The 13,737-nt window shown below is 36.1% G+C and overlaps 2 protein-coding genes across 3 annotated transcripts in view; one reads left to right on the forward strand and one right to left on the reverse strand.

Annotated features, from left to right (window-relative positions):
- The window catches only part of PRKN (parkin RBR E3 ubiquitin protein ligase), a gene marked incomplete at its 3' end in the record, with an annotated part of 1,266,888 nt that overhangs the window by 667,456 nt on the left and 585,695 nt on the right, over positions 1-13,737 (reverse strand). The gene's annotated exons all lie outside the window — the stretch shown is intronic.
- The window catches only part of LOC309831825 (protein SET-like), a gene marked incomplete at its 5' end in the record, with an annotated part of 45,826 nt that continues 34,177 nt past the window's right edge, over positions 2,089-13,737 (forward strand). The window contains 1 exon segment of the mRNA XM_082669160.1: positions 2,089-2,219. Within this exon segment, the coding sequence (XP_082525286.1) occupies positions 2,089-2,219 (131 nt within the window).

The following is a 13,737-nucleotide window of genomic DNA, read 5'->3' on the forward strand; positions in this document are numbered from 1 at the left end:
TGAGGACAACTAGGTGAAGCTTCATCACAAGTAAGTGCAAATCTTACGTTCAAGAAAGTTCCATAGTATTAAAAATAAAAATTTGAGAGTAACCTGCAGATCTGTCTACTTAACTCTAAGGGAGTAGATGAGATCTCTAGATAGGAGAGTCTAGAGACAAGAGAAAGAAAACAAATAACCTTGAGGAACATACACATTTAGGAGACAGAGGAGGACACCAGGTCAGTGAGAGAAATAAATAAGGGTTAGTCAGGGAAGAATGCGATGGAATGAAATCCCTTAATAAAGTGTCATAAAATCAGGGAAGCCACAGGAAGAGGAGGTGAAAGAGGAATGGTCAGTTGTGTCAAACGCCTTCGTAGGAGATCTCAGCCAACGCCAAGTACAATTATTATAGAAAGTGAGTAACTCTCCAAAATGCCACCTCCCAACCTGCCAGCTGTCCTGTGGGAATGTGACACATCATCATCAGTTCTGATTTAATAAGAATGACACCAACATTTAGTATACATAGGAACAGGGAAAACGCTGCCAACATCGTGTAGCACATCCCGAAATACACCCCATAAAGACTGCACATGTTTCCTGCTCTAGACCCAGGAGCTCTATGAATAACTGTATATGAGTCTGTGGACGGTGCTCATCCCCAAAGCAGAAAAATAGCTCCACTTATGACTCTCAAGGAGGCAATCCCTTGAGATCATTTTTTTTTCAATTCTTCATTGGTGTAGTATTTTGTTCTATTTCATCGGCAACATGTAAATATTATAATCATATCTTCTTTTATTAGTGACAATATTTTATTCCTATAAAAGACTTAAGCTAAAAGAACTAAAACACAGTTTCAGTTTCAGGAAATCTTCTAATAGGGATTAGAAGAACGACAGGGAATCAGTTATCCCCAGGGAAAACTGGGGGAAAGACCTAACACCTATTTTGCTGGTCTCTCTCTACTCAAATAATCATGGCTTGCCATTTGCACACAAAAGTAGCAGCCATTGGAGAACACCTATTCCAGTTCTGGCAAAACACAATGGCCAAAGCCAGGAAAGATCAGACAGCAGAACCTGGGATAAATGATGAGACTTTTCAAGCAGAACTCCACGCGTAATCGAAGAGGACGCACGGCAGGCACTCGACAAGTATTTGCTGGATGAAGGTGCGAATGACTGCGTGATGGCTGTGAGACACCTCTTGCCTAAGTATGTGGCTCTTTTACATCCAGAGGATGAATTACTATATTCAGAATAGAGGTGGAGCACTGTCAGAGCACCTGCTATGCACAGAGCCTAGTAGATATCGGTGACCTGGAATTGCCAGGAAGAGCTGCACCTTTGAGCAGCGACAGAAACAGGGTGCGGTGGATCATGGTATCTGATGTATCACCTCCTCTCATGAAATACAGACACAAACTTAATCAACATGAATATACTTTTGAGCACTTATGTACCATTTAACACTGTGGAAAGCACAATGGGAAAAAGGAGTAGAAACTAGTTTCTGCCATACAGAAACTCATCATCTATGCAGACACAGGCTTTTACCATAGATATATATCATTCTGTTTCTTCAGGGCCAATATATAATTAATGTGAGCTTTATGAATTTTATTTTTAAGCAAAAACAATACCTATCATTTGTTTTGGTTGTATTCCAGAAGCCCTATATTCCAGGGTGTTGAGTCTCTATGTGGTCTTATCAGTACTAGAGCAAGCTTCCGCTCTTACATAAAGACACTCTGGCTTTGCTGTTACTGTCCTCAAGTCAGTTTCTCGGCCGGGTCTAGTGTAAAAGTTGTTGGGAGAGGCAGCATGCCGTGGCCCTGAGGGACACTGCACGTTGCCGCTGAGCGTGCCAAGAATTCTAGGCTCTGAGCACGCTTTACCTCGGCCGCTTAGCAGCAATGTGTTTGCAGTGATGGACCCTGAGGAATGAGGTAACATGCCTCCAAGACAAATAGCAGTCTGCTTACTATAAAAGTGGCAGACTTTCCAAGTTCAGTGCTCCTCAGCTGTGACACAAACCTTCTGAATACACAGCATCCATCATGAGGGAGCCTTCCACGTCGACTCCACAGGACTTGGGGCCATGCGGAACCAACACAAAGATGCTGGTGCTCATACCGCTGGCTGTGGCATGAGTGAGTGCTTTGTGTACGACCCAGGAGTCTCATGCCTTCTGCCAGCATCCATGAAACTTCAACAGGCTAACTTACTAGCGTATGTGTTTGGTAAAATCTTAAAGGTGACAGAGGTTTACTGCTGAGAGAGGAAAATATGACGAGATCACAACTCTATCTGCCAAAAATGTAGGTTTCAACGTCTCAGTCTTTTTATTCCTATTCTGAAATTGGAAGCAGTATCGAATGCATATCTTTGCATGTGTCCATGCTATCAGGGTTTAGTCATCAGCATCTGGTAATACTTGAATAATTACTCAGTTTTTAAAAACATGGAATAGTGCATAAATGTAATAAAATTCATTTAAAAGATGTCTTCAAAGATTCTTACTTATCCTTAAACCACGGCTGCCTTAAATAGATTTAATTAGTTTAGATCAATTTTTGAATGCTACTTCACTTAATTTATCATTATTTAGGAAAGGGTCCGATTATGACAAATGTTACCATGGTTCATTTCGGGATTGTAAAACTACACATTACCCTGAACTGTGACAACATCAGAGTGTGAAGTAGTAGTTCATTGATTTAGCAGTTTCATAACACTTGATAATCAATTCCATTAATGATCGTCGATAACCTGAAAGGTTCTGGCTGATAAGTAAAAAGTGCACACTGATGGTTCTCGAGTTTTTCCCTTTCAGCATTTGTCACAGACAACTCCAGCCCTGACTGTTCCTTCTTCCTCTAAGTCCGTTATCACTCAGGGTCCATATGCAAAAATATGATGTTTGTCACCATAAGAGAGAAGTTGAGATTCACTGAAGAAGGTGAACAATGGTGACATTATGTTATTTGCATGCTTTTCTAAAATGTCTTAGGGAATGGAACCCATCATCCTGTCTAATAAATATTTTAGCAAGTCTTTCCACTGGAGAATTTAATAAATACACATTTTTTAAAATTTAATTTTTACTTCATATTAGAGTATAGTTGCTTTAAAATATTGTGTTAGTTTCAGCTGTTCAGCAAAGTGATTCAGTTATACATATACATATATCCATTATTTTTCAGATTCTTTACCCATATAGGTTATTACAGAATATTAAGTAGAGTTCCCTGTGCTGTACAGTAGGTCCTTGTTGTTATCTATTTTATATATAGTAGTGTGTATATGTTAATCCCAAACTTCTCATTTATCCCCCCTTTCCCCTTTGGGAAAACAAACATGATTAAATATACATTTTTAGAAAGAAAAAATACGGATTTTTCATTATAAAGGCAAAATTGTATTCAGAAAGTTTAAGGGTTATGTTCCAATTATTAGCACTGTTTAACAGTAAGCTGTTTTATACCAGTATCAAAGTATAAATGTTTTCCAAAAATAAACAAATGGGACCTAATGAAACTTCAAAGCTTTTGCACAGCAAAGGAAACCATAAACAAGACCAAAAGACAACCCTCAGAATGGGAGAAAATATTTGCAAATGAAGCAACTGACAAAGGATTAATCTTCAAAATTTATAAGCAGCTCAATAACAAAAAAACAAACAACCCAATCCAAAAATGGGCAGAAGACCTAAATAGACATTTCTCCAAAGAAGATATACAGACTGCCAACAAACACATGAAAGAATGCTCAACATCATTAATCATTAGAGAAATGCAAATCAAAACTACAATGAGATATCATCTCACACCAGTCAGAACGGCCATCATCAAAAAATCTAGAAACAATAAATGCTGGAGAGGGTGTGGAGAAAAGGGAACACTCATGCACTGCTGGTGGGAATGTGAATTGGTTCAGCCCCTATGGAGAACAGTATGGAGGTTCCTTAAAAAACTACAAATAGAACTACCATATGACCCAGCAATCCCACTACTGGGCATATACCCTGAGAAAACCATAATTCAAAAAGAGTCATGTACCAAAATGTTCATTGCAGCTCTATTTACAATAGCCCAGAGATGGAAACAACCTAAGTGCCCATCATCGGATGAATGGATAAAGAAGATGTGGCACATATATACAATGGAATATTACTCAGCCATAAAAAGAAACGAAATTGAGCTATTTGTAATGAGGTGGATAGACCTAGAGTCTGTCATACAGAGTGAAGTAAGTCAGAAAGAGAAAGACAAATACCGTATGCTAACACATATATATGGAATTTAATTTAAAAAAATGTCAAGAAGAACCTAGGGGTAAGGCAGGAATAAAGACGCAGACCTCCTAGAGAACGGACTTGAGGTTATGGGGAAGGGGAAGGGTGAGCTGTGACAGGGCGAGAGAGAGTCATGGACATATACACACTAACAAACGTAGTAAGGTAGATAGCTAGTGGGAAGCAGCCGCATGGCACAGGGATATTGGCTCGGTGCTTTGTGACAGCCTGGAGGGGTGGGATAGGGAGGGTGGGAGGGAGGGAGACGCAAGAGGGAAGACATATGGGAATATATGTTTATGTATGACTGATTCACTTTGTTATAAAGCAGAAACTAACACACCATTGTAAAGCAATTATACCCCAATAAAGATGTTAAAAAAAAAAATCTAGAAACAATAAATGCTGGAGAGGGTGTGGAGAAAAGGGAACACTCATGCACTGCTGGTGGGAATGTGAATTGGTACAGCCACTATGGAGAACAGTATGCAGGTTCCTTAAAAAACTACAAATAGAACTACCATATGACCCAGCAATCCCACTACTGGGCATATACCCTGAGAAAACCATAATTCAAAAAGAGTCATGTACTAAAATGTTCATTGCAGCTCTATTTACAATAGCCCGGAGACGGAAACAACCTAAGTGCCCATCATCGGATGAATGGATAAAGAAGATGTGGCACATATATACAATGGAATATCACTCAGCCATAAAAAGAAACGAAATTGAGCTATTTGTAATGAGGTGGATAGACCTACAGTCTGTCATACATAGTGAAATAAGTCAGAAAGAGAAAGACAAATACCGTATGCTAACACATATATATGGAATTTAATTTAAAAAAAATGTCATGAAGAACCTAGGGATAAGACAGGAATAAAGAAACAGACCTACTAGAGAATGGACTTGAGGATATGGGGAGGGGGAAGGGTAAGGTGTGACAAAGTGAGAGAGAGGCATGGACATATATACACTACCAAACGTAAGGTAGATAGCTAGTGGGAAGCAGCCACATAGCACAGGGAGATCAGCTCGGTGATTTGTGACCGCCTGGAGGGGTGTGATAGGGAGGGGGGGAAGGAGGGAGATGCAAGAGGGAAGAGATATGGGAACATATGTATATGTATAACTGATTCACTTTGTTATAAAGCAGAAACTAACACACCATTGTAAAGCAATTATACTCTAATAAAGATGTAAAAAATAAAATCATGACCCCCCCCCAAAAAAAAGTATAAATGTTTTCATAGTTAAATCTCTGATAGCTCTGGTTTCAGTTTATCCACAACTTAGAGTAAATGGTTATGAAAGATATGCCTCATTTACCCTGACCAAACCAGGTGCAATTACAAAACAAGACCAAGATTAATTGTAATAATTTACTATTCAAAAGCATAATCTATATCCAACAGATATAATTAATAGAACCAATAATTATATAAATAATAATATAACATTATATTATCTATTAATTAGATTATGATATATACTAATATAACCATTTTCTTTAAAATTTTGATATTCCCAAATAATTCATAGCTATGACCCTTGGGGGACATCCTAGCTTCTTGTCTCCTACATTCTGACTCATGAAATATTAAAAAGCAAACAAACCAAGAAAAAAAATTAGGTGATTATAAGAATAACATTTATTTTAGACATCTAACAATGTCTATTGTGCTCTTACTTTTTCCCATGCTAGGCATTGCAGATTCAGTGCACAAAACAGACTCAGTGCCTCTTCTAGTGGTGATTATAATCTATTGTCATAAACAGCATATAGACATAGAATAAAGAATCACCAGCGCCACTTTGATCATATCTTACCAGGTTCTAATGATTCTACTTATCTAGGTAGTCACACAACCATTTATAGTCGAGAATTAGAACTTACTTCTTCCAAGGCTTCTGTGGCATATTGAGATTTTATTCACGTATAAATTCCAATCCATTTTTCATCCTGGTCAGGCTATCTATCAATTATGTCTTTCCTCGAGATTTAGTGTCTATTCTTGGTTCACTTTGAATTAAAATTGAATTTCTCTGGATCAATCAAGAAATATCTCTGTTCTATGCCCCAATGTCTCTTCTTCCAACAGTCTTCTCTTTTAATCTAATTCATCTCTCTGGTTTCTTCTAGGAAGGATGAGAATTCCCTGATCTAATATTTTCTCCATATTACATTTCAAACCTTTCTATATTTCCTTACTAATCCAAACTTCACATTAATTCAGTTAGATGTAAATTTTTTCTAAAACATACTTTGACATAATATGTTTAATAACTGAAATTGAGGCCAGATGTCATTTGTATCAATGTTGGTGTCTTGCTCAATTATAACCTCCCAGTTCCTTTTTCTTTTTTCATTACCCATTTCTAAAATCACTAAAATAGATACTTGTTCAGAGCTCAAAGGATTTCGAGACATACATTGAAATAACTGTCAGATAATATCAGTGCACTTTGCAACAAAATCAATTTTACAATGTTCCTACTCAGTTGCAAAGGTAAGACATGCTGCAACTTTGACTGCCTGCCTAGTGTAGTCAATGCCAATTGACTTCTCTCACAGTCACACCACATAAAGCCTGTTACCCAAAATGTGTCACTCTAGATCTCAATCGTTACTTTTAATGTATGACCCATTTGATTACTGTCTAGCAAAGATGAATTAAAGAGTGAGGAAGACGAGGTGAATGCAAATCAACAGATACTTAAAGACCCAAATCTTCCAAAATCTGTAGACATACCAAAATCATATTACTTCTCTTTTTTACTGTGCTACCCTAGAAACAGTGGGAAAAATGATCACCATACAGCATAATTTCACATCCTAGGAATGCCCAGGTAGGGCCATAGAAAGTGCAATGGTGAAAGAACTGAGAGTAGTAAAGAGGGAAAGAAACATTAAAATAAAGTACGTATTGTTAATTGAAAGTCATAGAGAAACCAATTGCATTCAAAACTCTATCTGGAAATTATAACAACTTTTATAACTGAAATGGCTTTGAATAAACCATTTCATTTTAAAAATAGTTCACTAAATAAAAAGGCAAATTAAGATAAGGGTTTCAACCTCATGGCTCTACATGGATCCCCTTGTTCTTGATTAAGTATCTCTACTCGCTTACTTATAAACAATTAAAATACAGTTTGTAAACCTCAATGTGCCACAAGAAGATCCGTCTCTATTTCTAGCACCATTTTACTGTGATTTCTCCCTCACTTGCTGTGCTCCAATTATGGCAGAATGCTTTCAGTTCCTTGAACGCTCTATATTCTTTCTCATCTCTTCGCACTGTTTCCTCTGCATGTCATACCATTTCTCTACCCCAGGCCAACATCTCCTGTCAAGAAATCTAACCCTAGTGAAACGTCTCATCGTTAGTGAGATGTCCAACTACCAAAACTCCTTCGAGCTCTCCTGCTCTGAACTCCTCCAGGACTCTCTTTCTTCCATCACTCAGCTTTACTGCAGCAGTTACTGAATATTTTCTGTGCTAAAGTATGAATCTCATCAGAAGAAAAGTCACAGCCCTATAGTTCACAACAGCATTCCCAGCACCTTCACAATGCCCAACACACGATAGAAAAAGAAAAAATATATATATCATATATGTTGAATTAGTATATGAAAATATGAAGTGAATGGTAGTAAGTCATCATAGTATACCACTGAAATGGTTCTTTTACTTGTTTTGCATATGTTTGTGCTTTCAAAAGACCATATAGCCCAGAGATACACTATACTTGACTACAGACAATGCACCGAGGTCATGGATTTTCATGGTATAAGAATAACACCTAGATCATAGTGCTTGGCAAAAAGTGAGAGAGCTGGGGAGCAAGGACAGTCATAGAGAGTATCTGTAAGCCACAGCACCAGAAAAATATATCATCTCACACCTTACTGTAGGCAAGACAGCAAATCACACATTGCTTTTTCAGTTGTGCATTTATGCTAGATGTATCATAATGAGAAACGGTATCTTGAGATAACTTTGAAAGGACAATTCAAGTCCCTTTCAAATGGGCCCCAATTAACTTAAAAGGTAAATAGATTCTTTAAAATGCATACTCAACTAATGTTTAACTTTTCCAGAACCATCTAAAGGGTCACATTATATAGTGGCTGATCAAAAGTTTTTTATAAAACTAATGAATGTTAAACCAGAAGCTACATAAAGTCTCAAAAGCAATAATGCTTGATCATATATTATCAGAATTCTCTAGTTAACTTTATATTAATTGCCTCATCATTATTAATTCATCTAAGGTTTGTTAAATATGCTTTAATTTTATTTATAATTGATCATATCTTGTTGGAATCTGTAAACGTTTTGGGAAGTATTAGAGAAAGTACAATGACAGTTACTTTTAACAAAATAAAGATTCAAATCCAGATGGATGCTTGAAACTGGTAATAAAATATGTTTGCTATAGTATTGTAAACTTATTTTTATATAGCTAACACAGATAATACAGAACTGAGATAGCCAGAAGAATGGAGAAATATGAATTAAATAAGTGCTTATTTTTTTTTCCTAGAGCTGTGTATTCTGTAGTTATCACTTAGAGAAAATGGTAAATAAAACAAGGATGCTGATGAAGAATAAACTTGAAGTGTTTCTTGATGTACCAAGCAGAATGTAAATATCCCATTTCATTAGAGGGCAGGGCATTCTAATGCCATTTTATAAAATAAACTCAAAGATGCTAATTTTATTTTCAAATATCTAATAGTTTAATATTAAAATTTTCCTGGTGTGATTACTGGTTCAGAGTACTTAATAAAATCATTTCTAATTTTGTTATAAATGTTATTTAAAATTATATATAATGTTCCTGATCTTAGAGGAAATGCTTAAAGCTTTTCACCATTGAGTATCATGTTAGCTGTGGGTTTGTCATATAACGCCTTTATTACATTGTGGTATGTTCCATCTTTGCCTGCTTTCTGGAGATTTTTTTATCATAAATGGATGTTGAATTTTATCAAACGTTTTTCTTCATCTATTGAGATGATCATATGATTTTTATTCTTAAATTTGTTAATGTGGTATATCACTTTGATTGATTTGCAGATATTGAAAAATCCTTGTATCTCTGGGATAAATTCCTCTTGATCATGATGTATGATACTTTTAATGTATTGTTGGATTTGGTTTACTAGTATTTTGTTGAGGATTTTTGCATCTATGTCCATCAGTGGTTTTGGCCTGTAATTTCTTGCCACTTTTATTCAATATAGTGTTGGAAGTCCTAGTCACAGCAATCAGCGAAAAAAAAGAAATAAAAGGAATCTAAAATGGAAAGGAAGAAGTTAAACTGTCACTGTTTGCGAATGACATGATACTATACACAGAAATCCTAAAGGTGCCACTAGAAAGCTACTAGAGCTCCTCAATGAATCTGGTAAAGTTGCAGGATACAAAATTTAATATACAGAATTCTGCTGCATTTCTATACACTAACAACAAACTGTCAGAAAGAGAATTTAAGGAAACAGTCCCATTTACCATTGTATGAAAAATAATAAAATACCTAGGAATAAAACTACCAAAGAAGGCAAAAGAACTGTACTCTGAAAACTATAAGACACTGTTGAAAGAAACTGAAGACAACACAAATAGATGGAAAGATATACCATGTTCTTGAACTGGGAGAATCAGTATTGTTAAAATGTCCATACTACCCAAGGCAATCTACAGATGTATATGGAAACACAAAAGACTCCAAATAGCCAAAGCAATCTTGAGAAAAGAGAACAGAGCTGGAGGAATCATGCTCCCTGACTTCAGACTATACTACAAAGTTACAGTAATCAAAAAAGTATGGTACTGGCACAAAAACAGACATAAAGATTAACACAACAGGATAGAAAGCCCAGAAATAAACCTATGCACCTATGGTCAATTAACCTATAACAAAGGAGGCAAGAATACACAATGGAGTAAAGACAGTCTCTTCAATAAGTAGTGTTGGGAAAACTGGACAGCTACATGTAAAAGAATGAAATTAGAACATTCTCTAACACCATATACAAAAATAAACTCAAAATGGATTAAAGACCTAAATGTAAGACCAGATGCTATAAAACTCCGAGAGGAAAACATAGTCTGAACACACTATGAAGTAAATATTTCAGCAATATTTTTTTGGATCCATCTCCTAAAGTGAAGGAAGTAAAAGCAAATATGAACAAATGGGACCTAATTAAATTTAAAAGCTTTTGCACAGCAAAGGAAACCACTGACAAAACAAAAATCCTACTAAATGGAAGAAAATATTTGCAAATGATATGATCAATAAGGGATTAATCTCCAAAGTATATAAACAGCTCATACAACTCAACATCAAACAAACAAACAAATTAAAAAATGGGCAGAAGAACTGAATAGATATTTTTTCAAAGAGAAAATGCAGATGGCCAACAGGCACGTGAAAAGATACTCAATATTGCTACTAACCAATGAAGTGCAAATCAAAATCACAATGAGATATAACCTCACACCTGTCAGGATGACTATCATTAAAAAGAACACAAATAACAAATGCTGGAGAGGATGTGCAGAAAAGGGAACCCTCGTGTGCTGTTGGTGGGAACATAAATTGGTGTGGCCACTATGGAGAACAGTATGGAGATTTCTCAAAAAGCTAAATATAGAACAGAATATGACCCAGCAATTCCACTTCTGGACTCCTATATATCCCAAAAAACACAACAATACACTAATTAAAAAAGATACATTTACCCCAATGCTCATAGCAGCACTTTATACAATATCCAAGATATGGAAGTAACCTAAATGTCTATCAACAGATGAATGTATAAAGAAGATGTGATACACACACACACACACACACACACACACACACACACAATGGAATACTACTCAACCACAAAAAAGAATGAGATTTTGCCATTTGCAGCAACATGGAGAGACTTGGAGGGCATTATGCTAAGTGAAATAAGTCTGATAGAGAAAGACAAATACCGTTATGATATCACCTCTATGTGGATTCTGAAAAATACAACAAGCTAGTGAATATAACAAAAAAGAAGCAAACTCACAGATACAGAGAACAAACCAGTGGTTTCCAGTGGGGGAGGGGAGGGGTAATAGAGTAGTGGGGGGTAGGAGGCACAAACTATTGGGTGTAAGATAGGCTCAAGGATGTATTGTACAACATGGGGCATATAGCCAATATTCTGTGAAAAACTGTAAATGGAACATAACCTTTAAAAATTGTATAAAAATTAAAATAAATAAAAGGAATAGAAATGAAAAAAATAAATCTCCTTTCATGAAATTTAATATTTATAAAATATGTATATGTTTTAAAGAGAACACTAAAGCAAATGAATGAATTAGGCTGCAGCCTTGTTTTTGTCCCCAATATTAAAATATCATCGAGTGAGTTTCAAGGCCTTGGGCTGAGATTTGCTTTGCCAGGCTGGGCAAAATTTTCCACTGATCAAGGGAAGTGGCAGACACCCACCCGTGTAACAATCAATCTCTTCCTTGGCAACAGCTTCCTAAAGTGTCTTTCTTCTCTGAGTTTGGCATCAGCAAGTCCAGTTTCATTATAATGTTTGGGGGTTTTCACAGATTTATAACACTCAGAAAAAAAATTTTACATATCTATATCATCTATATATAAGTTTACATTTATATATATATAAAATGAACTCCTGCTCTAATTATAAAGTAAATATATAAATGCAAAACTACTTTTGTAACACTTGGGAATGGAGCTTTCCCCTGTATATTATTTACATTTAAGATAAAACAGCTAGATTATAAAGTTTAAAAAAACACAAGAGGAAATAATATTGACTAATTAAAGGAAGGAAAAAATGACTCCCAAAGTTTCAGAGGTTTCAAAATTGAGAAGAGAACTAAACCTGCCTCCCAATTACTTTGGGAAATATAATTTAAAATATCATGAGTCTCTAAAACAAGTCTCCATCTTGTCAAGCTGTCCCTGCCCACGCAAGAGTCCCTGGGACCCCAGAACCAGGCTCACGCTTCTCTAGCCTCTCCTCACTTCTCTTCTGCCCTGTTGCCCCACAAATATGATCCCTCTCACCTCAGAAACTCTTTTGTCTTAATAGTGTTCTCTAAATATAAATATCTTTTTTTGGGGGGGTTAAACCAACTAATTTAGTCTACCACTCAACACAAATTTTCAATCTTTAGAGGTCAAAAATGTCTGTGAAAATCTGATGATATCAAAATTCTTCACAGGAAAAAAAATGTACATACATACACACACAAAATTTTCACATCAGTTAAAAGGGTTGAAGCCTAGGTCCACTTTTGATAGTAAAAGAGTGTGCATTTGTATGATCAGAATGTCGGTTACAGCCAGAGTCCATTTTGACAGGTTACAGTGTCTGTTCTGATTGGGCAATGCCCATGACAAACCAGGTGATAAATATTATACATGGAATCCCTGCCTAGGAACATAGATCCTGACCTGGATAGCACTGCTCCATCTATTATGACTATACCACCATTCAAGGAAGCCACAGGACACATACTGAATAGAATTCAAACTTTGGAACCAGTAAGATCCAACTTGGAATCCTGGATTTACCACTTTCTTGCTGTGTGATAAAAGGACATTTATTTATTTTTCTGAACTTAAATTTTCTCAGCTGTAAAATGGAGATAATAATACCTTTGTCATAGGGTTGTATAAAGGATTATATGAAAAGCATCTATAACTGTCTAATACAGAGTAGATTCCCACCAAGTAGACAATGATGATGATGATGATGATGGCAAATGGTTATGCTGAAATGGGCAGCCTTCTAAAAAGCCAAAAAAGCTCTCTTTTGCTCTTGGGTGACTGAGTTCATAATATCTTTCCTGAAAATTATATTTCATTCACAATCATTTCTATTTGAAGATCCATCCCTTCCCTGAAACCACAGCTTCTAGGCATTCACTAACTATGAGGCAGCTGCCACAACCATGGCACACTCTGTCTTCAAGACATGGGACGTTTAGATAAACTTTTACAGGTTCAGCTCAGTGATCATTCATTAAGACCGTATGAGGTACTAGGCACTATATACATGAGCATACTTTATGAGCAACACATTATCAGTCTGTAAACCAGAGCCAGAGGAGCAGTGGCCTTGAATGAGAAAGAAAATGTGTTTACAAAGCAAATAACACCTAAAATACCAGCCAGAATATATGGGAGTGCATTAATGACCAAGTGAATTTTAATTGTATAAATGTTCCTTCTTTCATATTGTTTCATAGCAAACATTTCTAGATTTCTGTTAAAATATGACATGCAATGAAAAGCAACATTTATTATCTTAGTTTATATTAGTAACTCAATTTCCCTTAGGATTGCTATGGATGTGGAAGGGGTTTGGTACCGAATTAACAAAGCTATTTGGGTAGCAGTTGAAATAAGATCAAGAAT

The sequence above is a fragment of the Grampus griseus genome (genome assembly GCF_964374135.1).
Source record: "Grampus griseus genome assembly, chromosome: 13".
Lineage (NCBI taxonomy): Eukaryota > Metazoa > Chordata > Mammalia > Artiodactyla > Delphinidae > Grampus > Grampus griseus.